Below are 26588 nucleotides of genomic sequence, written 5' to 3'. Positions count from 1 at the left end.
ACCCAATTTTGCATAAAAGCCTATGTTGTCTAGATGATCACCAAAAATTAAACATCTATAAATTTAATCATTTTTATCAAAGTATGGGAAGATTATCTTTCAGAAACTAGATCACCCCCCATTTACCATATTATATACACAATTGCCTTATTCTTAACCTTATCTCCCCCAGAAGTCTTTTACAATTAACAATAAGAGATGGCTAACTCCACTTACTAGATTACCTTTCAAGAACCTTTAATTTACTAACACACAACATAATCTCATCAAAAGTATTAACTGATAAACTAGTCACCCAACTGAAATTTTACATGAAGAGGAAAAAGGACAACCATGCATAGTTTTTTAAAAAATGTTTATTTTTTTCAAAGAAAAACGGCAATAGCCAATTGGAAACCTACTTATTCTTCAACTCCAATTTTGTTCTTTAAATTTAGAAGTGACTTACTGATTTACTATTTTAAACAAACCCCCCCTTTCCCCTTTAAATGTTTACCATCTACTCGTGCTGAATCCTTCCAAGGAGATTGCTCCAGCGTATTATCTCCAGGTCCTCGCTTTGCTCCTTTTACCAAAAAATGCAAAACACAATTCCATCGTGCATCTTAAGGGCTCCAATCGTCAAAAATAGGAAAAAAAAAAAAAAATCTTTGGAATAGCCAATTAAGTTGAATAAAAAAAAAAAAAAAATCCACACGAATGCGGTTTGGTTGGGGCAGGAATCCACTCCTATGTTCCTGGTAATCTGATCCCGCTCCATGAATCCTTGTAATTCATCCTCCCTATCCTATCCACATTATGATTTGAATCCAATGATCCAGCTCCAAGGATTGGGATCCAGTGAGCCCTCTCCAATCCAAACCTTTATAACCAGCAAAACCAAAAAAGAGGAGGCAAAATGTTAGATACTGTAATCAAAAAAGGTTTCTGGGGAATGATGAGTTATGTCTGTCATCAGTTTAACAGATGTACATCAATAACTATCAAATTCCCCAAAACAAGTTTCTGAATGGTGTTCAGATAAATTTTAGAAACTTAATCATCATAGAGACTAATTGGAAGAAGCATTTTATATTTACAGTTCAACTGATAATGCCAACACTTGTTACTGTACAGCGTATTACAGGTTTTGTGGTTGCAAAAAGTTATGTAGTTGAAAAGTTTACTCGTATTGCTACCCACCCTAAGGCTAAACTAAACCTAATGCTCCCATCTGCAATTTAATTTGTAAATTAAAGTGTTTTAAACATGAGTCAATTATGAATATTAGTTTAAAGGGGAAGGTGAGACTTAAAAATATTCCCAACTAGATTATCTACACCAATACATTGGAATTCTATTTTGCTTTCATTTTGTCTTAAAAAAATGAAATAGCAACGCTATATCAGTCACACAGAGGACATGCAGATTTAGCAGTATTGATATTATACTCTATCTGGTTGGAATTAAAGACACCCTGTACCCACATGTACACCAACAGCAGGTCACACATTAACAGTTGTAACTAAGCACTGTGACAAATTAGCCAGTTCTTCCCACATTAGTCCCTATTAAAACAAAAAAGGGGGGAAGGGAGCAAAATAATTGTTACAAAATGGGCAATGTAATTTTGCCACAATTGCCAAGGTTTAAAGAGCAAAGCAATTGTAGCTAAAGATAACTGCACAAGATGTTTGCAAGTGTTTTAAGGTAGATGTATATATATATATATATATATATAATCACTTTTATCCCTTGCCTTTTAGTATAAGGTCAATACTGCCAATTTCATCTGTGACAATAGCACTTGGAGTCATACCATTGCCTCCATTATTGATCTGATCCTCCTCAATCCTCCTTTTGACAATCCTAAAATGATTGAAATGTGCTCCACAATCCTTAATCCAAAGCATTCTTAATCCATCTCTTCAGATATGTCTACAGAAAGACACATGAAAAGCAAGATAAACATAAGAACTTCCCCAGGTAAGATAACCACAAACACCCCCAACATCCCAGTTCACACAAACCAGAGCAGAATAGACATTTACACAATATCACAGTCTGAAGAGCATGGAGAATTAACTAAATTTCAACAATCCTGTCTATGACATCACTTAAAATACAATTTATCAGACATGAGGGGAATGTAGATGTTAGGAGCAAGGGGATATTACACAAGAATGCAATTCAACACTTTAGCCCATTCTGAACAAAACAGTTTGAATTAAAAAATGAAAAGATTGTACTGAGTAAAGGAAAACTGTATACAACATGGGTTCTACAAAAAGTGTCACCAATCATCTTATGTACGAGAGCGAGATCTGCTATGACGGGGAGAATAGCGTGGTGATCCTCTGCTTCTCCTTGGGGAGTAACTGCGACTCCTGCTGTTGCTTCTGCTACGGCTTCTGCTACGACTACGGCTTCGAGATCGAGATCTTCCATAACTTGGACTTCTGGGCCCATCAACTTTAACCCGGATGTAGGCAGTTTCTCCCTATTGAATAGACAGAACTTTCGATTGAAAGATCTAAGCTTTCACCTGTCTTCAGGCATGCTGAACGAATACAATGTAACTAAAACCAGAAATCTGGTATTTTACTTGGACACCCTTGCCTGAATCTTACCTTCAAATTCCACTGTTAAGACCACTGTATCCAATTCTGGCCAAAGAAAAGAGTAAGTGTAAAACCTACCTCATGAGATCTAAACTTAGTGTTATCCAGTTTTCGAACTGCATAGGTCATATCTTCTTTCCGTACAAACTCCACGACACCAGTGCCATCTCGGTAAACATCAGCATAACATACATCACCTGCTTCACGCATGTGATCCTTCAAATCCTGCCAGCTTCCACTTGGAGGCAGTCCTAAAAAAGTATTTTTTCAATACCAATCACCCTAAATTTCACACTACACTTAAAATCTATACTAGAACGAAAACCACTTTAAAATTAATCAGATTCAAGATCGTAGGTAAGAGAGCCATTAATTAAGATTCTGGAATCCAAAGTCCCAAATTCTCTGTAAAGTAAGGATCTTCATCGTCCAGGCATCCGACCTAATGGTAGGTAACTAGCACACTGGTACACCTCCACTACGGTTATCCTTTACTAAACTCACCCGAGAAACTAAATTTAAGACCTACCACAAAAACAGGCATTTGTCAAAACCACTCACGCAAGGGAACACTTAAAAGTGGCTCCTGTCCCTCCTCAACAACCCTCACCAACAGAAAACTCACCGGAGACAACCACTCTGTTTTCAGAACGCCTGGATGGGGGCCCATAGCGGCCTCGGGGAGCCCCGCCACCTCCACCCCCGCCGCCGCCTCGGCCTGTACCACGGCCGCTTCGAGGAAACTCCACCCGCAGACGGTATCCATCGTAATCATAGCCGTCGCGACCGTACACCGCGTCTTCCGCGTCTCTGCGTGATCAGAGAAAGCAAGAGGTGTAAGAGTAAGGCCCGGGAGGGGCAGCTAACTCAGTCGGGAACTAGCGGCCCCCGCACATGCGCACCCAGCGAGGAAGAGCCCACATGCGCTGCATAATAGGAATGGCCCCTCCCCCACCCAGAAGCACGCCAGGCTCCCGACCACTACACCAGCCCTCGGCGCCTCAGTTTCCCGCTCCGAGACGGAGAGTCCACTCTGGGGACGTCCGTGGGCCCAGCCACCAGAGAAACCACATCGACTCGGCTCTTACTCGACTCCTGCATGGGCGACACAGTCTTACCCCCAACCTAAAAGCCCACCTCCCCATTCTCGGTAACAAGGCCTTTCCCCAACTACTCCAACTTATTGCCTCCAGGCGGCGAGGCCCAGGCCGCCTCACCGAGGGTCCTCGAACTCAACGAAGGCGAAGGGCGGTCCTCCGCGGCGATTCTTGAGATCGATGTCGCGGATAGCTCCGTATTTGTAGAACACGTCCTCAATGTCCTTGGTTCGGATGTCTGGAGGTAAGTTACCCACATAGATGCGGCAGTCGTTGTTCCCTGCCGGGCCACGAATCACACCACCTCCCGACATGGCGGCGACGAAAAGCGCGGACTCGAGAACAGGCCTTCCCACCAAGCCTAGCGCACGGCAGAGCGAGCCCGCAGCGACACCACGTCTCCCGCGGCCCCTCCAAAATGGCGCCTTTATCAGCTCGGCGCACGGATATGGGGGGAGGGAGGAAGAGAAGCGGGAGGAAGCTGCTATTCGGTCTCAGTACGCACGCGCAAGAGCGTAACGGGTGCTGCGAGCGGTACGCTCACGCATGCGCGACGTCACCCTCCGCGCGAAGGGAGAAAAAAGTTCCTCGCGTTCTGGATTTGTGGAGTGGCTCGCAAATGACGTGACCGGCCCTTTGGTAAAAATTAAACAGAGATCCCTCGTCCACGGAGCTACTAATCCCTGAAGAATCTTAAAGGATAGTCCGTTTTCTCAGGAATGAGTCTCTTTTAAAACAAGTCCGCGCCTTAAAAGCATTGGGTGAAACCTAGCCTGGAGCCTTGTCCCACGATGCTCTGCGGCGTTAACGGCCTTTGGCGGGAAAGACTGCTGGGGGCGGAGCTAAGGGGGGAGGGACCTGGCGGTTGCTCCGGAAACGGGAACATCCTCGTAGAGGGAGGCTGGTCCCGGAGCTCCGCTGTTGGTGCTTCAGTCCCGAGCTGAGTAGTGATTTTGTTTTCCTGCCCCCTCTGGTCTCAGGCGGTGGGCTGCTCAGACAAGTGTCTCATTTAGGGCAACCCAGCTTAGACCCGGTTCCACCGCCGGCTCAGAACTTGACTTTGTATAGCTCAGCTCAACACGCCTTGACCTAGTGGCGGTGGCCGAGCCCTGACCAGTCAACTAGGACTGAGACCTCAGCTTCTCTTTAATCGCCCATCACTGGGCCTAGCGCAGAGGTGAGGTCCATTGAAAGGTTGAAGAGTGAATTGTGCCTGTTACGTATCCAACTCTTTCAAAAAAAAAAAAACAAGAAAAAGCGCGCGTGTGTTGGCAGAATCCTGGAGTTTGTTCCTCTTTCTGACCTCATTCCCGAGCCTCTCAGGTAATATTTAAACGAGCTGGGGGGATGTGTTAGAACTGTGACCCCTGGAGACCACAGTTGCTGCTCAGAACTGATCCCACTTGCATGGCGGCCCAGGGAAATAAGAACCTGTTAACATTTTTTTCAGAGATATCTGAAATCTGGATTTTTATGTAAAATGTTGGGATTTTAAAATATTTGTAATGAATTCAACTTTTAAGAAAACCCTGCCGTCATAAATATGCTAAAACATCTGCACCCTGAGTTTACGGAGGATTTTCTTCATAGTATGTATTTGTTTGCAATGGTCCCCAAGGATGTGAAGCAGTTTACAGAGATAACCTAGAACATTATTAAAACTACCAAGAACTCAGGGGGAATAGGAAAATAAGAGGGGAGGAATTTAAGATGAAGTCATGGATAAGGATACTATACAAAATGCCTGAGGTAATTGCCTGCCCAGTTACTAAAGATGGACTGCAAATTTGACTCCAGTCATCCCAGAAGTCATAGGAAAGAAGGGAACACAAGTATATTCAAAATCCTAAGTGCCTTTGAGATTAAAAAATAAGTACATTGTTTAGGGGAAGGGCATGTTTTCTTCGTTCTAAAAGTTGATTGAGTGCATTTTACCAATGTCTCTGAGTGATCCCGAAATAAAAAATTCAGTTTGATCCTGAACAGATTCATAGAGGATCTTTGGTAGTTCTAGAACTCTGTGATGGTTTCCAAAATTATGCATATACACGCATGTACTTTTTCTGCAAAGAGGATTTGAATTTTTAGTTAGATTCTTATAGGGGTCTGTAGATTCCCAAAGCTAAGAGACCTCTGAAAATTTTAGAGGGAAGGACAGATTATCTATCTTTTAGAATATCCTTCATTGATTATCCATCAGTGGGATTTTTGAAACTGGGCTTTTAATTAAAAAAAAAAAAGAACCTGATTATTTTCAAAATGACCAAAGAAGCTGACCAAAAAAGACACTATTTCAACAAATTTTTTTTTTAATTTTTGTTTTTATTTATGATAGTCACACACACACACACACACACAGAGGAGAGAGAGAGAGAGAGAGGCAGAGACACAGGCAGAGGGAGAAGCAGGCTCCATGCACCGGGAGCCCAATGTGGGATTCGATCCCGGGTCTCCAGGATCGCGCTCTGGGCCAAAGGCAGGCACCAAACCGCTGCGCCACCCAGGGATCCCTATTTCAACAAATTTATTCAGTTTTTAGCACTGTGCTACTCGGTTAGTAGCAGAAAAGACATTAATTAATTAATTAATTTCAAGACATTTTCATTCCAGAAAAATAAGAAAATTGTAAATTTGCTTTGATTTATTCTTGTCCAATTTCAGGCAGTTATTTCTTTTTTTTTTTTTTTCAGGCAGTTATTTCTGATGTTCAGATGAATACAAGTAGAATTTAATATAGAATGAATAGGATATTCTTGCTCCTCTCTTGGCTTCTTTTATTGTATTTGATGTAACCAAATTAGAGATTCTGGGGTCCATCATGAGGTCAGAATATAGCAGGAAAAGTCTGAGTGGCTCTTTTTTTTTTTTAATTTTTATTTATGATATCACAGAGAGAGAGAGAGAGAGGCGCAGAGACACAGGCAGAGGAGAAGCAGGCTCCATGCAGGGAGCCCGATGTGGGACTCGATCCCGGGTCTCCAGGATCGCGCCCTGGGCCAAAGGCAGGCGCCAAACCGCTGCGCCACCCAGGGATCCCTGAGTGGCTCTTTTTTAAGGTCTACCAGGATGACATTAGTTTGGTGATTATTACAGTTAAGGCTGTGATCTTTTTTAAAGAAGTATTTTATTTATTTATTCATGAGGCACACAAAGAGAGAGAGAGAGAGAGAGAGAGAGAGGCAGAGGCACAGGCAGAGGGAGAAGCAGGCTCCACGCAGGGAGCTCGGTGTGGGACTCCATCCTGGGTCTCCAGGATCATGCCCTGGGCAGAAGGCTGCACTAAACTGCTGAGCCACCCAGGCTGCCCCTCTTTTTTTTCTTTTTTTTTTTTTTTTTTAAGACTTATTTGAGAGAGAGCACGAGTGTAGGGGTGAGGGGCAGAGGAAGAAAGAGAGAATCTCAAGCCAACTCTCATCTGAGCACAGAGCCCTCCACAAGGCTCAATCTTAGGACTTTGAGATCATGACCTGAGCCAAAACCAAGAATCTGAAATTTAACCAGACTGAGCCACCCAGGTACCTCAAGGGCGTAATTTTAATATCAGTATCCCAGGGGATCCCTGGGTGGCTCAGCAGTTTAGTGCCTGCCTTTGGCCCAGGGCGCGATCCTGGAGTCCCGGGATCGAGTTCCACATCGGGCTCCCTGTGTGGAGCCTGCTTCTCCCTCCTCCTGTGTCTCTGCCTCTCTTTCTCTCTCTCTCTCTAATAAATAAATAAATATTTTTTAAAAATATATTAGTATCCCAGAGTTAATTAACATATTTTAGTCCACAAGAGTAAAAAATAAGAAAGCAAGCAAACCAAACCATTTATTCATTTTTTGGGAGGCAGGGAGTGGGGGGAACAGATTCATTTTTGGTAGCCAGGATGCTCAGATTGTATACACCAAGACAACTGTTTTGGCAGGTCTGGAAAACAGATCAGGCAGTTGCTTAGTAAATGAGTAATCAAAGCAAAATGAGGCGAATTGTTTTGAGAGATCTCATTCAGATAGTGGTGAGACCTTAAAAAATGACCCCTGCCCCACTTCAGAGTATATGTCTTCATTTATACCCCTTGGATTTTGTGTGTCTGCTCCCTGGACAATGATGCTGGGTAAAGACTGGAGATTTTTTTTTTTTAAGTAGGCTCCACCTCCAGCACAGAAGCCAATGCAGAACCTGAACTCAGGACCCTGAGATCAAGAGTCAGATGCTCACCTGAATGAGTCACCTAGGCACCCTGACAAGTCTCTTTCTGTAGCAGATCTTCACATAAACTTTGAACAGCATACTAGACAAATTAGATTTCTGCTAACCGATTTACAACCACTTCCAGTTTTCCTCCTGAGATTACATCCTCACCTTAATTAGGGGTTCACAGTATTTGCCAACCCCTCAATTACACATTCACTGGTAGTTTTAGGGCTGCTCCCACAGCTAGCTAATTTATGAAGTATACATTTTATTAGCTTAATCCTCAGAAGTTGCCTTATTTTTAACACTGTTGCTGTTTATAAAAAGTGACTTCCTCAAAAAATTTTATTTTATTTTTTCTTCTTTTTTTCCTCAAAAAATTTTAAATGCTTTCAATTCAGTCTAGTAAATATATACTAGTGTCGGCACTATATTTTACCCTGGAAATAATTACTTGAGGGAAAAAAAAAGGTTGAAGTCACACAACCCAGTTTTTCAGTTATTTGCCGAACACTTTATTCTCTATACCTGTGGTGATAGTTATGCAACCCTGTAAATATACTAAAAATCATTGAATTGTACGTACATAAAGCAAGGGAATTGTATAGTATGTAAATTGTAACTCAATAAAATTTTTTTTCTAAATGGGGAAAAATATTTACAAAATCAGGTAAGTCACTCGCTAATGCATTTCTCTAAAGGCATTATTGGGGATAGTGAGTATTCTAGAATAATTTGCACTGTAATACGGCTTTTTGAATCTGGAAGTTCTGTTTTCCATATTCATGTGTCAATCCCTACTGTCTTCCTTGGGGATTCCTTATTTTTACTGGGTAAAGAGACACAGAGATGAGGAATATTTGATTCTACTGTGTACAGGAGTTCCCTTCAGGAACAGTTCATTTGCATGACTCTGTTCCCTTGTTCCACTTGCTTTAGTGCTAAATATTCTCTGAAAAAGGAAGGACTAGTATATATCTTTTTATTTCATTTATATTTGTCTCATTTCTAGCAAACTCTACGGAGGACAGATTTCTGCTGTAACTTCTTTATTACCAGTAAAATCTCTGTTAAAATTATTGACAGTTTGGTAACTGCCTTTTGAAAGAGGTGGGCCGTTAGATGAGCAGAATGTTGTTTCTATGGAAACCTCATCATGTTGCTACCAGTGGATAGACACAATGGGTACAAGGATTGTTTTCATTTCACAGTATAAAAATGATGGCCACTTTACAGGCCCAAATAAGTCCTCTAATAATATAGTCTGGGTAATCTTATTTTAGGACTGGCTTCCCTTATTCTTTGACTCTTCTTGTTTTGTTTTTGGCCATTTCTTCCCATCGTTAATAACAATAAGATATGATCTTGCCAGAAACCAGCTATTAAAATGATGTTACAAATAGATATATTTTCACCATGTCTCCCTCTTCCTATTAATATTATGACTCTCTCTTTCTTAGTTCTTTCCCTTAAAAATTAAAACTGCAATTCATGTTGCACATTTCCTAATTGGAGTAAATGGCTCTTTAAGGAACTTTATGGTTTTTTTTTAAATTTTTTTATTTATGATAGTCACAGAGAGAGAGAGAGAGAGAGAGGCAGAGGGAGAAGCAGGCTCCATGCACCGGGAGCCCGATGTGGGATTCGATACCGGGTCTCTAGGATCGCGCCCTGGGCCAAAGGCAGGCGCCAAACCGCTGCGCCATCCAGGGATCCCTCTTTAAGGAACTTTATTAAAAATATGTCGGATGGGCAGCCCGGATGGCTCGGCGGTTTAGCGCCGCCTTCAGTCCAGGGCGTGATCCCGGGGACCTAGGATGAGTCCCGCGTCGGACTCCCTGCGTGGAGCCTGTTTCTCCCTCTGCTTGTGTCTCTGACTCTCTCTCTCTCTCTCTGTGTCTCTATGAATAAATAAATAAAATATTAAAAAAATATGTCGGATATGCTTTATTTGCCAAAAATGCTACTCTTTTTTTTTTGACAAATCTTATAACTTGGGTCCTGTATAAGTGTTAGCTGTGACTATTAGTAATAGTGATATTATATCTTAGTAATGCTATAGGTATGTTAGAAATATATATATATATTTAAAATATATATATATATATTTTAAAGATTTTATTTATTTATTGGACAGACAGAGCATGCAAGAGAGTACAAGCAGGAGGAGTGGCAGAGGGAGAAGCCAGCACCTCACTGAGCAGGGAGCCTGACTGATCTGGGATCATGACCTGAGCTGAAGGCAGACACTTAATGGAGTGAGTCACCTTGGCCACCCCTGTTAGAAATAATTTCAATAAAAATTTTTATTTAAAAGTTTTGAGAGTATAGGTATTTTTTTTTAAAGGATATCCCAGATTAGCTTAAAACTGTCAGAGTTATTTTCTAGATTTACTTGCAAAGTGGAGTAGTTGCAGCATAGACTGCATGATCCACAAGCCTAAAATATTTACTGTCTGGCTTTTCACAGAAAAAGTTTGCCAATCTCTGACCAAGAGGAAAATAACCTGTTCTTGTGATTTTTACTTAAACCAGATTCAAAATACAGTTTTGTCATGGTCTCTCTTCTTTCTACCCCAACCCCCAGGTGTTTTTATCACGGGTAATATTTTACATTGTTAATATTTGTAACCATAAGTAATACACTTTTTAGAAGTAACATTTTTTACAGGCGCTTCATTAACCATTACTGAAGTTTAGCATATGGTACCTAGAACTGGTGGAAACCAACTGCCCTGCGGGTGGGACCAGCTTTGAAAAAGAGGTGTTGTTGATCTGCTCTGCTTGCATTCTTTTGTAATTGCATTCTTTTGTAGTGTAGTTGACTGAAAATTGCCAGTGCAAGAGTGAAGGTTTCTGTAACCATTCTTGCATTGAAGTAATGCAGCATGCAAAGAGTTCATAACAGGTTTTGTTCTAAGTAAATATCTAATAATGTCCATTCACTGTGGAATTTGCAGATGAACTTCCCCAAAATTTGCAGATTATATTCTACAGTTCTGGTATCCTCCCAGCTTTCAGGCTGGTGCTGGCCCATTATCTAGACCCATGCCAATGAGGCTCTTCCTTGTCTGGCTCATACTTGCTTCCACGTGGCCAGAGCCACTATGCCTCACCAGATGCAATTCCTTCGCAGTTATTTTCTATTCTGTGGAATCCAGACACCAGGGAAGAAAACATTCTTTCCTTTGGCTTCAGAGTCTCCATTTCCAGTCTTGGGATCTATCTTGTATATGATTGAGAGTGAGACTGTTTGCCTTTAGAGGAACTTCTTCTCTTTCTGCAGGAATATAATCTCTCTCTCCACCTCCACCAGAACAATTTCATCAGGTCTTAATGGGCCAACATTGGTATATTTTCTGAAGTCTGGATTGTTCACAATTAATACCACATGTAGGATAGTCTTAGTACATAGTCAAGGATGAACCTTGCCAGCCAAACATAGTCCAGTATATTTTTTCTTTTCCAGTTCCATTTCCTTTAATAAGAGATGAAGTCTATCTTTTATGTGGTCTTTTGGATCTCAGTTTCTGATACAGTGCATTCCACATCTTAAATAACATACTCATCCCTACAAAAACATATCAAATCAGTAATGAGCTAAGAAATATTTCTATCTGTACCTTCTTAGCCCCTCTAATAATTTAGAGTGGAATAGCATGTATTGGGGCAGCCCAGGTGGCTTAGCAGTTTAGCGCTGCCTTCAGCCTGGGCCTGATCCTGGAGACCCAGGATGGAGTCCCACATCGGGCTCCCTGCATGGAGCCTGCTTCTCCCTCTGCCTGTGTCTCTGCCTCTCTTCTCTCTCTGTGTCTCTCATGAAGGAATAGCATGTATTTACCAAGCATAATTTATATGTCCAAGTAATATATTCAGCTTCTCAATCTAAAATATCTGCATTTAGAAAAAAAGCTTTCTTTATAGTTTTTCCTCAAAATGAGCAAGTGGGTGTTGCTTTAAATTTGCACAACTAGAGGGATCCCTGGGTGGCACAGCGGTTTAGCGCCTGTCTTTGGCCCCGGTTGCCATCCTGGAGACCCGGGATCGAATCCCACGTCGGGCTCCTGGTACATGGAGCCAGCTTCTCCCTCTGTCTACGTCTCTGCCTCTCTCTCTCTCTCTCTCTCTCTGTGACTATCATAAATAAATAAAAAATTTTTTAAAAATTTGCACAACTAGAAAGCCCCATTAGGTAGGCTTCTTAACACAAAAGAAACAGTCTAAAGGATTATTCAGATCCTTCACCTTTATGGATACAATAACTGCTTATCACTCTAACATGGTCTTTTTTTTTTTTTAGCTTCAACTAAATACAGTTTTTTTTTTTTTTAAGAATTTTATTTATTTATTCATGAGAGACACACAGAAAGAGGCAGAGACATAGGCAGAGGGAGAAGCCTATGGTCCATCCCAGGACCCCGGGATCAGGACCTGAGCCAAAGGCAGATGCTTAACCGCTGAGCAACCCAGCCGTCCCTAAATACAGGTTTTAAAAAAGTTACAGTCATGTTTTTTAATAATGTTTTATCAAGTTACAGTGCCAAAAAGTTTCTTATAAACTCCTAGTTTGCTAGTTCACAAGACCCATAAGAATATTTGGGGCTCTAGTTACATTTCCATCTGACAATGTACTCTTTAAATACTCTAATTGCCCTTAAGAAAATCTCTCTCTAAATGTTGATGCAGCAATTTGTATTCAACAATCTGAATGCCAAAGCCACACCCCCACAGATTGAGTCTTGCCTGCAGAGCACCATCATTTTTGAGCCTTTGTCCTAAATCAAAGAAAGTACTTGCTTGGGGATGCTATAAAGCAATGGAAGCTCTCACTAAGCATGATTTGCACTGTACCAAGTTACTAAAGTGGTTTCCAAAGTTTGCACCACTATAAACAGTAAAAAAGCTACCTGTATCAACTAAATTGTGTTAGGTAAGCCTACAATAATGAAACAACCTCAGAAATTTCAGTGGCTTCACAAAAGGTTTACTTCTTATTACCTAATGGCAACCATGGGTGGGCAGAGGCACTACTCTACAGATCTTCTTCTAGATTCTACAAATCTCGAATTCTGATCTGGTGTGATGGGTTTTTGTTTAAATTCCCTAAACCAGGGATCCCTGAGTGGCGCAGCGGTTTGGCGCCTGCCTTTGGCCCAGGGCGCGATCCTGGAGACCCGGGATCGAATCCCACGTCGGGCTCCCAGTGCATGGAGCCTGCTTCTCCCTCTGCCTCTCTCTCTCTCTCTCTCTCTGTGACTATCATAAAGAAATAAAAATTAAAAAAAAAAAAAAAAAAAAAAAAAAAAAAAATTCCCTAAACCATTTACTCGTGTGATTTTGTACAAGTTCCTTAACTTGGTTAAGACTCTGTTTATAAAATGGAGATAATGATAGTACTTTTAGGGTTGTTATAAAGGTTAAAAGGTTAAATGTGATAACATGTAGAAATCGACTAGTAGTAGAGTGCCCTGTACACAGACGTTTTCACTAATTTCACAGTGCTTTGTATTCAGGCTCTGAACTCCTGTGCCCTTGGATTATCAACATTTGTGGTTCAGATGTTAGTCCACTCTACTTTGGAGGGAAGAATAAATGAAACACAACTTTGTCTTGTGACTAACTTGATATCGTGGGGATCTAGCTTAGTAGAAGGTAGGTGAAGTTCTTTTTGTTTGTTTTTGTGGCAGGCAAAAAGGGTTGGGAGATTTACAGGCCTATGCTGAAAAAAAAAAAAAAAAAGTTGAGAAATTCCCTCTGTGTATCACATAAAGAAGCAAAAGTGTCCCTGGCCTCTAGGAGGATGCAGGATACAGCCTCCGTATCCTGGAGCCTCCTCCAGCCAAATATATAACTGGAGGAAATGTGATGTAGCTCTTTTGCCCTTCTGTGTTTCTGAAGAATGTCTCCCTTGTGGAAAAGCTGACAGGATGATAAAAACCTGATTAATGTAATGCTTTTCTCTATTGCTCAGGGCTTATCTGTGTGTGTGTGTGTGTGTGTGTGTGTTAAAAACTAGGTTCCGGGGATGCCTCGGTGACTCAGCAGTTTAGTGCCTGCTAATCCTGGGGTCCCAGGATCGAGTCCTGCATGGGGTTCCCTGCATGGAGCCTGCTTCTCCCTCTGCCTGTGTCTCTGCCTCTCTTTCTCTCTGTGTGTCTCAAATGAATAAATGAATAAAATCTTTAAAAAAACAAACAAATTAGGTTCCTCTTTGCTGATCTATTTCATGTGCTGAGCATCAACCTATTCTTATAACAGTATAGACTTTGGAGGTAAGCAGATCTGAATTTGCATCCTGACACCTTCACGTGCTCATTATATTATCCAGGACATCTAAATGCATGTCCTTTTAAAAAATAATAAATAAATAAATAAACAAATAAATGTCCTTTTATTAATCAATTCATCTGTTCCTGTATTCATTCTCATTCTGAACATTTATCTTGCTATGCCAGGCCCTAGCTGGGGTACTTCAGGGTTACAAACATGAAGAAACATAACACCTACCCAGAACAGTTTGCCTTTGATCCTCCACAGTAGCCTACAAAGTTTCCTGATCAGTCATACCATCATTAAACACTTTTTTTAATCATTAAACATTTTTTAGCACAAACCTCTCATGTATGTACATTTTTATATATTGACTTATATATATACATATATATATATGTATATATATGACTTCTATACTGTTGTGTACATAATAAGACATTTGATTAAAAAACATATGGTGGGGCACCTGGGTGGCTCAGTCAGTTAAGCATCTGCCTTCTGCTCAGGTCATAATCTCAGCATCCTGGATCAAGCCCACATTGGGTTTCCTGCTCAGCAGGGAGGCTGCTCCTCCCGTCCCCCCCCCCCCCCCCCGCCCCCGCCCCTTGCACTCTTGCTTACTCTCACTCTCATTCTCTCTCTCTCTCTCCCCCACTCAAATAAATAAAATCTTTAAAAAAATTTAAAAAGATGGTATTTTAAGAGTGCCTGCATAGCTCAGTCCAGATTGTCCAACTCTTGATTTTGGCTCAGGTCATGATCTCAGGATTGTGGGATCGAGCCCCACATCAGGCTCCCCTCTGGGTGCTGGGTGCTCTCCCTCTCTCCCTCCCCCTCTCCTACTGCCCCTACCTCCCACTCTCTCAAAAAAAAACAAAAACAAAAAACAAAAAAAATATGGTATTTTATTATACACCACCTGAGTGTATACACCCAATTTTATATTATTTTTTAAGATTTTATTTATTCATGAGAGACCCAGAGAGAGGAAGACACTTAGGCAGAGGGAGAAGCAGGAACCCCCAGACTCCAGGATCACGCCCAGAGCCATTGAGCCACCCAGGTGTCTTCCCCAATTTTAAAGGCTACTTATCTAGTGATAAGTTTTTCTGAACTTCACTTTCTTTCTGGGTTTTGTTTTTGTTACGTAAATTAATCCATTTACTAGGCTGGCAATGTTTCAAATGCTATAGCTTCTACTGGTCTTTTAACTTCTTCAGTTTTCTGGTGGCAGACTTTGCTGCGAGGGTACAAGTGGTGGTGTGGGTCCAGGCACTACCAGCTACTGTTTTCATTTTCATGCAGACACCACAATGCCAGATCCCCACAACTTGTCTCTTTTTTTTTTTTTTTTTTTTAAGATTTCATTTATTTATTCATGAGAGACAGAGAGAGAGGCAGAGGCATAGGCAGAGGGAGAAGCAGGCTCCATGCTGGGAGCCCAATGCAGAACTCGATCCCGGGACTCCAGGATCACACCCTGAGTTGAAGGCAGGCGCCAAACTGCTGAGCCACCCAGGAATCCCCACAGCTCATCTTTTCATCTTGGTTTTGCCACAGAATGAGTTAGTGCATTCGGGGTGCTGGCTTATTTCCATCTTCACAATTTTTCTGAGGGAGGCACTGGAACAGGTCCTGGATTTACCAATTCCAACCTTCTTGGTGTGTTTAGCTGTGTCCCCACAAACTAGGTCTGACTCCAGAAAGGAAAAGATGCGTTAAACTTCACTTTCTTCATTAAAATTCTGATGATGAAATCTTTCCCACGGTATTGTTGCTCATTTACTCAACAAATTTCATTGAACACTCTGATGTTAGATTCTGTGTAAGGGGCTGGAGAGATAGTGCTAAATGTCAGTTGTATTTTTTTAATGTCTAAGGGGAGTTTCTGTTGCAGGGCGTTACTATTTATACCTCATGTTTTAATTGATATTCAATATATTAAAATCCTTAAGTTTTAAAATCTAGTTTCTCAGGGCATCTGGGTGGCTCAGTTGGTTAAGTGTCTGTCTTCGGCTCAAGTCCTGATCCTGGAGTCCTGGGATCAAGACCTGTGTTGGGCTCCCTGATCAGTGAGGAGCCTGCTTCTCCCTCTCCTGCCCCCCCACCTGTGTGCGCGCGCGCGCGCTCTCTCTCTCTCTCTCTCTGTCAAATAAAGTCTTTAAAAAAAAATGTAGTTTCTCCTATGTTTTTAGAATCAAACATTTTGGTAATTATTAATCTTCTGTAAAGATAAGATCCATTATTTTTACTTATTCTATGATTATTATTCAATTAAAACTTACTTTTAAAAGATTAAATCCTCGACATTTAGCATGTTAAGTAAGTAGTTCTCAAGTTTCACAAAACATTTAATTACAGATTCAATATAACTGATTCTTTCAAATCCTTCAAATTCCTAATGTTAGTCCTCTACCAGTCCGGGTTCAATATAGGAAACTGACATCTCTAGGTTGTCTTAAGCAGAAAGGGGTTGAATATAGGAAATTAGGTACTTGCCAAATTGTTGGAAGCAATGGAGGAGTGGACTCGAGGTATACCTCTTGGCATGACTCCCAGAACATGACAGAACTGATCTATCAAGAATGTTGCTGCTTCTGCCACAATCAGGAAAATGGAGATAGGAGGCCAGAACCTGAACTACTGAGACAAAATAAATCCAACAGGGGTCATAGAGCTGGGACTAGGAAGTCCTAGTCACCACCACCACGATTGCCTTAACACTGAATTGTGCTATTGGGCTGCCACTTCTGCAATTGTTTCTCAACACCCAAGAAGTTAGAAACTAGATACTGGCAACCCCAAATTTTACTAACACAACACACTGCAAAGTGCCAAGAAGATGGGCTTTGCCACACTTCTATCTTCTGTCTTATTTGGTCCTTGTTGCTCATGTGTATGTTGTGGTTCTTCTAAGTGAACTGAAATTTCCAGGAGGAAAGGTGTCATGCCTTCTTTTTTTTAGCCTGTCATACAGGCACACAGAGGTTGCTCAGTAAATACACACTGATGCTTGGGTATTCAGTATATTGACATTTGATACTGTCATTTTGATGTCCTGGTTTTGATTATCCTAGTCTTCCATCTCCTTCAGCTTAATTTCCAGTATGCCAACCATAAGCAATTGAGCATGCACAGTAAGTATTATTGAAATGCGTAAGAAGAACTGGATCATTTCCACTGGTAAGTCAGAGACCTTCATTGTGGACATTACTGTGTACCTATTTTGCTGTTAATAACAGATGGTTTAGGAGTGGTTGTCTATAGCAGAAAGTTTTATAGTTTATATTAGGGCATAAGTACATCTAATTGGCAGAACTTCATTTATGCCCTGTACCCTAACTGTGTAAGTGTGTTGGGAATGGTACCCGTATAGGGTACTTATGGCCATCATGCACATTTAATACAAAGCAAAATTTCCTGTTGTAACACTACTTACAATCCAATAATTATCTAAAAATTCTGTTTAGAATGTTAACCAAATTCTCTTCAACTTTTTTTTTTTTAAGATTTTATTTATTTATTCATGATAGACAGAGAGAGAGGCAGAGGGAGAAGCAGGCTCCATGCTGGGAGCCCGACGCAGGACTCGATCCCGGGACTCCAGGATCGCGCTCTGGGCCAAAGGCAGGCGCTAAACCACTGAGCCACCCAGAGATCCCCCTCTTCAACTTTTCATATTAAAATCAAATATTATTCAAACCTTTCCAAATAAGTATGGTTCTAGAAGACTTCTGGTTTTCAGATAGCAGAGTATAGACGTATCGGTTCCACTATCATCTCAAAAAACACAAGAACAAAGACCATAGACCAAATCCTCTTTGATAAAACTTAGAAGACGCCTGAGGCTTTAAACCATACGCACACGTAGAAAGTGGGAAAAGTAGAGAAAGTAGAAGTGGGAAGTCAATGAGTGACTTGGCAGCCTGGCAGAGTTGCAGAAGGGCACCCAAAGCAAGCTGAATTCTCTCACACAACCTATGAAAGACTCTGAAACAGGGTGCCAGGTACCTGAGTGGTGGAGACTGACACAAAAGATAGAAGCTCTGGAAAATTTTGACCCAAAGCAAAAGAATTGTAGCCAGTTCTCCCTCCAGTCAGGTCCTGCCCTTCTATATGCTGCTTACAATCAACTTTTTAGTGCCTACTCATAAATATGAACGGTCAGTCAAGGACTGCCAGAAAATATCCAACAAGAGGCTGAAACAAGTAGGGAAAAAGAGCAGATGTGTGTGGTGTATTTATAAAACAATTATGGGGGCAGCCCCGGTGGCGCAGCCGTTTAGTGCTGCCTTCAGCCCAGGGCTTGATCCTGGAGACCCTGGATGAGTCCCACATCGGGCTCCCTGCATGGTGCCTGCTTCTCCCTCTGCCTGTGTCTCTGCCCCCACCCCCTCTGTGTATCTCTCGTGAATAAATAAATAAAAAATCTTAAAAAAAAAAAACAATTATGGGGTAAGAAAGGAACACTCTTGAAACCTTTAATTATGATAGTAAAGAAATGAAACAAATTCAAAAAGCAAGGACACCTCTCAGAAACTAGAAAAACAGATGACACTGAGAGAAAAAATAAGAAAATTAGAGAATTCAGGAAGTTTAAAAACTACTAATGAGTATTCCAGAAAAAAGACAGAATGATAGGGAGAATATTATCAGAGAGGTTAGTACAGAAATATTTCCAGAACTAAAAGATAGGAGTCTTCAAATGGATAGAGATCACCAAATGCCCAGCACCATGAACTAAAAGGAAACTCCCCAAATTATATCCTTGTGAAATTTTAGAATACTATAGGTAAAATATCCTAAAATCTTTTCATGAAAACAAAATACATCACCTACCACAATCTCCCTCTCAGCCCTGAATCAGAATATCAGATTTCTCAGTAACAACACTGGAAGCTAAAACAACAATCACAATGAAACAATTCCCTGACGTTTATGAGTAAAAATTTATTTTTGGTGTTTAGTTCTATACACATCCAAACTTTCAGTCATGAGCAAAGCCAGAATTTTTATTTATTTATTTTTTATTTTTTATTTATTTATGATAGTCACACACACAGAGAGAGAGAGAGAGGCAGAGACACAGGCAGAGGGAGAAGCAGGCTCCATGCACCGGAAGCCCGACGTGGGATTCGATCCCGGGTCTCCAGGATCGCACCCTGGGCCAAAGGCAGGCGCCAAACCGCTGCGCCACCCAGGGATCCCAAAGCCAGAATTTTTAATGATTTATCTTCCATTCATTATTTCTCAGGAAGGTGCTGGAAATTTGTTCCAATAAAAGAAAGAAGTAAACCAAGAAAAAAAGAAGACATTGGATGCAGAGAACAAGAAGTTTATGTGGAGAGAAACAATGGAATTTCTAGTATGATGTCAGAGGGCAAACCCAGGAAGACAACTCTGCAGCTCTTTTTGAGGACAGCTAGTCTAGATTAGAGCAGAACACTGAAAAACTGCAAGTGTGGTGTCTTTAGCAGGGGAAAAAAGTAATGGATAGATCATCTGAAAAAAGTGACCATGTAAAACTTGTATTGAAACATTTCAGTATTGAGTATTGCAAGATTTAATGGTAAGTTCAAAAATATTTAAGCGCATGAAAAATGAGGTTGGTGTATCCATACAATGGGATGTTACTCAGCAGTTAAATGAACTATGAAAAGACATGGATGAATCTTTTTTTTAAATAAATTTATTTTTTTATTGGTGTTCAATTTTCCAACATTAATACCCAGTGGTCATCCCGTCAAGTGCCCACCTCAGTGCCTGCCACCCAGTCACCCTCACCCCCTGCCCTCCTCCCCTTCCACTACCCCTAGTTCGTTTCCCAGAGTTAGGAGTCTTAACATGGATGAATCTTAAATGCATACTGATAAGGGAAAGAAACCAGTCTGAAAAAACCACATACTGTACGATTCCAATTATATGACATTTTGAAAAAGACAAAACTGTGGAAATGATAGATCATGGTTGTCAGGGACTCAGGAAGAGGGAAGTGAAACACATGGGCTTAGGATGGTGAAACTATTCTGTAGGATACTCTAATGACGAGTATAAAACATTAAAATCTATAGAACTTTTTCAAAAACCCATCTTTACAGCACAAAGAGTATAAAGTTTAATGCATGCAAATTTTAAGTATCATTTAGGAAGTTGAGGGAACCCAGTATAAAATGCATAATGTGACAAATCTAAATATATTGCAAATATATGAAGCAAGCTCTCTGGTGGGAGTGGGAGAATAAAGTTCTTACCTAAGTAACTTTGGAAATGAGTGTAGTCTGTAAAACTAAAGGCAGAAGGAACTGTACATAAGCACTGTATACACACTGATAAACGGATTGCTTCCTGGGTTAATAATTCTGAAAAAAAACTGTATATTGGAATTGAACCAGTAAGTGGAAGGCTGATGGTGAGAGCTATGTTCTCAGTATTGGAATGGGAGCTTATAGACAAGGAGAGAAAGACGCAAGGATGATTCATGTGGTAATTGGAATAGAGTTGAAGATGGTATGAACTCATGTTTATATATAGAGACTCAACTACATATAGAAATATTTATAGATTTGAGGGTATACATAGATTAGCATACTGTGTATATCTCCTATTTCTGTCAGCTGGGAGGGCCTAGAAGCAAGACACCCTAGTAGAAATGAGCATACCTAGCACTCAGGTCTTGGCTTCTAATACCATTCTCCGGTAGAAGGAACCAGAGTTCCTTGGAGAAATGACTGTAAGCCTGTAGCATTTTGTAGTGCCAGAAAGTAAGAGAATGCTTAAAAAAAATCTGGGAAGTCTGGGTGGCTCAGTCAGTTGGGTGTCTGACTCTTGATTTTGGCTCAGGTCATGATCTCAGGATTGTGTGGTCCAGCACCACATCTGACTGCTCAGTGAAAGTCTCCTGGAGATTCCGGGTCTCCTTCTGTGCCGCCCTCTGCTCTCTCTCTGTCTCAAATATTTTAAAAATAAGGGATGTCTGGGTGGCTTGATGGTTGAGCATCTGCCTTTGACTTAGGGTGTGATCTCAGGGTCCAGGAGTGAGTCCTGCATCGGGCTCCTTGCAAGGAGCCTGCTTCTCCCTCTGCCTATGTCTCTGCCTCTTTGTGTCTCTCATGAATAAATAAATAAAATCTTTAAAAAATATATTTTAGAAATAAAATTTTAAAGAATCCCACCATAATGATGGAGATATTGTCAAAGGCATATAGGAGCCCCCTGACAACTCCCAATGGCCAAACTGGAACAATTTTAAAATAATGAAAAAAAATTGTATTGGATAACCTGAAGTGTAAAAAATAGATATCCATGAGTTTGTACTGTATAAATAAATGATTGAATAAATAGGGAGAATAGACAAATCTCCCATATAGAATTCATTTATGAATGTATGTAGAGTTAACCCCCCATTATTAACTGTGGGCTGAACATAGTGACTTTAATGAGGCAGGGACTGTTGATCCTCCCTTAAGCAAGAAGATCAAGGTTAATGCCAACAGTGATAAGTCCTATCAATAATAGGTACACCTGGTATGATCTAATGAGAATAGTCTTCTCAAAAATAAATTACCCCACACTAATAATGATAAAAACATAAGACAAATCCTCATTGACAGTTATTCTACAAAATATCCGTCTAGCATTCCTCAAAACTGTGAAAGTCATAAAAACAGGGAGGGTCTGGGAAACTCTCAGAACCATGAGGAGTCCAAGGAGACAGGATTCTGGAACAGAAAAAAACAAAACATTAGGGAAAAATTGAGGAAATCGGAATAGAATATACTTTAGTTAATGCATGATTATTGATCCATTAATTGTGATAGCTCTACCCCAGTGTAAGTAATGTAAGCTGTTATAATAAGGGAAACTAGATGGAGGTGTTATGGGGTCTCTCTGTTGCTATCTTTGCAATAGTTCTGTAAATTTAAAACTGATCTAAAATAGAAATGTTTCTTTAAAAACTGAGTTAATTATTAATTCCGGGAAAGCTAAATAGGTTTATGAGAGATGAAGTAAAATCACAGTATACTGTTGGATCAGCCTTGAACAATGTTTACATAGTCATGGTAACTAAAATGTAAAATGTGGACCCAAGCAAAAACTGTGATATAACTGTATTTGGAGGTTGGATGGGGGAGGGTGTAAGAAGTAGTTAACACACATGTATCATAAGAAGTCACTGCAACTGATGAATCAATAGAACAGTATATCACATAAATGTAGAGGTAATTACGAGAAGAACTAAAAGAATGGAAAGTGTTTACTATTGGAATTGACTGGGAGCTATTGTTTTTGGTCGTCTCAAGTCACTATTTTACTTTTTAAACTATATTGAAGAATATAGTTTACATTGCAAAGCACGGAGTACTTCGATAAAAATCTTAAAATATCTAATGACAATAAACATTTCAAATTAAAATCACAAATTTGATAGGTTAAATTCTCTAATATGTTGGCTTTTCTAAAACATCTCAAACATCTACATCATCTATACCTTTATGGGATGGTAAAAATCTCTTATCTAAGAGAAGCCAACCAATGAGACTTATTTTAAAGACTCAGGACCATGATATAGTTCTAGATTTGAGATATAGTAAGATATTCTGTACCGAGACGTTGGTTCCTAGTTAACTAATTCCACGATGATTCTACCTAAACTCTAGGTTTTCATGCCAGTCTCTTCTTAAAACTCCAGAAATAACACCTGCAGATGCAGGCAGGAGAGACTTCTGCTCTAGTTTCAGCACATAGGACAAATACACATTTATTTAAAAAACACAGGCACCTTGGGGCACCTGGCCACTCAGTAGAACATGAGACTCTTGATCTTAGGGTTGGGGGTTCAAGCCCATATTGGGTGTAGAAATTACTTTTAAAAAAATCTTAAAAAACACACCACATAGGTTCCTTAATTTTGTTATGTGTATTTTACCAAATATTAAAAAATCTTTTTTTTCCCTTTAGGTAAAAATGACAGTCTTAAGCATAAATAAGCCTCTGAATGTGGTAACCTTTTTCCCCCCACATACATGGTAGTACCTGCTACATATTGAAGAGGAAGAAACAAACAAAAAGCCCCACAGGTACCTCTGCCATTCTTGATTCTATGCTCAGTTTAGAACCAACATGATCTCTCCTAAACATCTACTCTTTTGAGTTTTTTTTCAGGCCCCAGGGCAACACTTCTCCACAGCTCATGCCTAGTATCTGTGAAACAGAATAGGTTGGGCTGCTGTCTGTGTTGGGGACAGAATGCTATGGATTTGAGTCACAGAGGGTTTAGGTAGCAGAAAAGACTAACATTAAATTCTTTCTCTCAGATAGCATAAATGCAATAGATTCTTACGTAATGTAGTATTTCCCAGTAGTGCCAAGCATCCATTTTTCTTGCTTCTCTTTATGTTTCATTCATGGTTCACGCTGATTAGTATGATACTTGCAAAAGTTACAGAGGACAAAAGAAAAAAAATAACTAAAATGGACTTCATTGAAAGAACATTTGCTTCCAAGGATAACATCAAGAAGGTGACAAAACTGTACAGAATGGGAGAAAATGTTTGCAAATCATATTGAGAAAGGAACCTGTATCTAGAATATATAAAGAACTCTTACAACTCAGTAATAAAATGACAATGTAATTTTTAAAAAATGGACAAAGAATCTGAATAGACATTTCTCCAAAGAAAATATATAAATAGCCAATAAGCACATGAAAAGATGCTTGACATTATTAGTATCAGGAAAAGCAAATTAAAACCACAATGAGAGTGGCGCCTGGGTAGTTCAATTGGTTGAGCGCCCAACTCTTGGTTTTATCTTTTTTTTTAAGATTTTATTTATTTATTCATGAGAGACACACACAGAGAGATAGAGGCAGAGACACAGGCAGAGGTTGAAGCAGACTCCATGCAGGGAGCCCAACGTGGGACCCAATCCTGGGACCCCAGGACCACGCCCTGGGCCAAAGGCAGGTGCCAAACTGCTGAGCCACCCAGGGATCCCCTCGACTGTTGGTTTTCCCTCAGGTCATGATCTCAGTGTCCTAGAATTGAGCCCTGCATCTCTCTGCCTTCCCCTCTACCCCTCTGGCTCATGCTGTTTCTCTCTCTCTCTCTCTCTCTCTCTCTCTCATTCATAAATAATTAATTAATTAATTAATTAATTAAACAAACAAACAAATTCTTTTTTAAAAAATGGATGAATTGTATGGTATGTGAGTTATATCTTACTAAAATTGCTGTTTTAAAAAATGGCTTTGGGACACCTGGGTGGCTCAGCGGTTTAGTGCGCCTGCCTTTGGCCTAGGGCATGATCCTGGAGTCCTGGGATCGAGTCTCCCATCAGGCTCCCTACATGGAGCCTGCTTCTCCCTCTGCCTGTGTCTCTGCCTCTCTCTCTCTCTCTGGATCTCTCATGAATAAATAAATAAAATCTTAAAAAAAAAAAGTGCCATCTATGGGGCACCTGGCTGGTTCAGTCAGTAGAGCATATGACTCTCCACCCCAGGGTCCTGAGTTTGAGCCCCACTTTGGGGATAGAGTTTACTTTTAAAAATGCCATCTAGCTCTTATTCTGTGCCTGGCCTATGGTAGAGACTGAAATAAAAGTTCTTTTTCTCTTTTCTCTTCCCCAAACTTCCCAACCTAGAATACCCCTGAAAGACTTGCTAGATTATTTTACCTCTGACAGGATTTTTACCCACCACCATCTAGGTGATCAGGTTTTCTCTCTACACAAACACCATACACTTTAGACTTTGCCCTTCCTTTTTTGCTTTCCACTGATCGCCAGCAAAGGAATTTCCTAGGATAGGACAGGATACACTGACACTCATTTGATTGCTGAGGAAGCAGCAACACAGACCAGCTCAAAACCGCTTTGTCACAGACTGCTTCTGTGGGCCCTTCTCCCTCCAGGGATTACTTCGCTATATGACTTCTACCTGCCTCACCTTCCCCTCTCTCTAGTCCAAGCCGCCCATTTCCTCTACACTCCCGCTCCCTTAATAACAAAATGCTCTTTCTGTCTGGGCATCAGATTTACCTGTTATTAAAAACTTACTTAAAGTTAATACAACAGGGACACCTTGATGGCTCAGTGGTTGAGCATCTGCCTTTGGCTCCAGTGGTGATCCCGGGGTCCTGAGATCGAGTTCCGCATCGAACTCCCTACAGGGAGCCTGCTTCTCCCTCTGCCTATGTTTCTGCCTCTCTCTCTGTGTCTCTCACAAATAAAATAAAATCTTTTTTAAAAAGTTAATACAACAACTACCAGTAAATATTAGTTTCTTCACAGCTTCCTAAAACTTAATATTTCCCTGAGTCTCTAATTTACCAAGGTCTCCCTGAATCAGTTCTATTGTTGGCTTGGTGTTAGATTTTGGACTTCATTTGCTTGTCTGTAAAGAGAAGTGAGTGGAGGGTGAATGGAGTCCAGATTCTCTGAGGCTCTTCTGGTTCTTAAATTTTATCTTCACTTATTCTTAAGCCTTTTTTAACAGCCACTCAAGATAACTGATCCTATTGCTGCCTGTATGTTACTTCTAATTTTTATAGCATTGGTGTTCAATAGGGAGCTGAAGGCAAGGAGGTGAGGGCAAGGATTAGAACCTGGGCCTCTGTGTTCTTTCTGTGTTTCTTGTAACCCAAACCCACTCTGGAGCACAAAACCAGGTGACCATGAGCCCTCAGTATGCTTATTCATCTTCTTGTAATATGAACTACCAGGGCAAAGAATAGTGCTAAGAGCTTCACATGAACTATTATTTAATCCTCAATATAACCCTATTGTTACTTTCCAGTTTATAGATGGTAAACTGAAAGACAGAGTAAGACCCTAGCCCAAAGGCAACCAGCTGGTAAAACAGTTGTCTAGGATGGGTAACCAGGGATGCTAAATCCTTAAGGCAAATGTTTGTATATCTGAGGAGTAATGTTCATTCTGATGATCCTATATCCGCCTGAATGGGGTTCTCAAATGGTCGTATGACTGGGAAGAAAAATAGGTGCTATGTTCCTTGATACTCAGAGTGGGACCCAGACAGTCACCCAGCAGCAGATAAGTAGGCAATCTTAACATCTGTTGGCAAGATTCTTGGAATGTGGGAGTCTCTAGCCTTTCTCTGAGTGATGAAATTTCAGTCTGTTTTTCAGTCTGTTGTGAAAATATCATTGTAATCAACTAAATCAACTAACTAACTAACTAACTAACTAACTAACTAACTAACTAACTAACTAACATATTCTCCTTTAGAATCCTGTTCTGGTGGCCTCAAATGAACCCAGGGTCTTCTGTGTCCAGTTGAAGTTTGCAAAGCAGAACCTTTAAAATACTTGAACCATTCGAAGCAGGACCTCAAGTCAAGCTGTTGCCATAAAAACACAAATGTTGGGACCCAGAAGACACTAAGAAAAAAAAAAAAAAAAAGAAAGTTTTGTTTGCTCTAGAAAT

At 40.5% G+C, this 26588-nt stretch overlaps 1 protein-coding gene and 2 long non-coding RNA genes across 11 annotated transcripts in view; 1 reads left to right on the top strand and 2 right to left on the bottom strand.

The window, feature by feature from the left end:
- Positions 1 to 4256, bottom strand: part of SRSF1 (serine and arginine rich splicing factor 1) — a 19112-nt gene extending 14856 nt beyond the window's left edge. For 2 of the 4 annotated variants that reach the window (XR_012008753.1, XR_012008754.1), the window contains exons 1-4: positions 3818 to 4152; positions 3226 to 3410; positions 2679 to 2851; positions 497 to 2479 (exon numbers count right to left, since the gene is read on the bottom strand). Coding sequence is in view for 1 of the 4 variants with exons in the window: in XM_072779862.1 (XP_072635963.1) it covers positions 2285 to 2479; positions 2679 to 2851; positions 3226 to 3410; positions 3818 to 4011 (747 nt within the window). In the remaining 3 variants the exon portion in view is untranslated. Of the gene's footprint in view, positions 1 to 338; positions 2852 to 3225; positions 3411 to 3817 lie in introns of those variants that run through there. The other 2 variants (XR_012008755.1, XM_072779862.1) reach the window with 2 other exon arrangements.
- On the top strand, positions 3289 to 26588 carry LOC140606446 (uncharacterized). 5 transcript variants are annotated; one of them, XR_012008757.1, is made up of 6 exons: positions 3328 to 5020; positions 10009 to 10129; positions 13385 to 13523; positions 19399 to 19713; positions 23103 to 23221; positions 26391 to 26588. It is a non-coding gene; the product is annotated as an uncharacterized lncRNA (long non-coding RNA). The 5 variants fall into 5 exon arrangements; XR_012008759.1 differs by lacking the exons at positions 23103 to 23221; positions 26391 to 26588 and having other exon boundaries at positions 3289 to 5020; positions 17239 to 19850; XR_012008758.1 differs by lacking the exons at positions 23103 to 23221; positions 26391 to 26588 and having other exon boundaries at positions 3301 to 5020; positions 13371 to 13523; positions 19399 to 19850.
- The window catches only part of LOC140606447 (uncharacterized), a 46569-nt gene continuing 41702 nt past the window's right edge, over positions 21722 to 26588 (bottom strand). The window contains exons 4-5 of one of the 2 annotated variants that reach the window (XR_012008761.1): positions 23485 to 23672; positions 21722 to 21862 (exon numbers count right to left, since the gene is read on the bottom strand). This is a non-coding gene — a long non-coding RNA (uncharacterized lncRNA). The remainder of the gene's footprint in view (positions 21863 to 23484; positions 23673 to 26588) is intronic. The other variant, XR_012008764.1, reaches the window with a different exon arrangement.

Source organism: Canis lupus, chromosome 16, assembly GCF_048164855.1.
Source record: "Canis lupus baileyi chromosome 16, mCanLup2.hap1, whole genome shotgun sequence".
In the NCBI taxonomy this organism is placed as follows: domain Eukaryota; kingdom Metazoa; phylum Chordata; class Mammalia; order Carnivora; family Canidae; genus Canis; species Canis lupus.
This window is presented reverse-complemented; position numbering and strand designations above follow the sequence as displayed.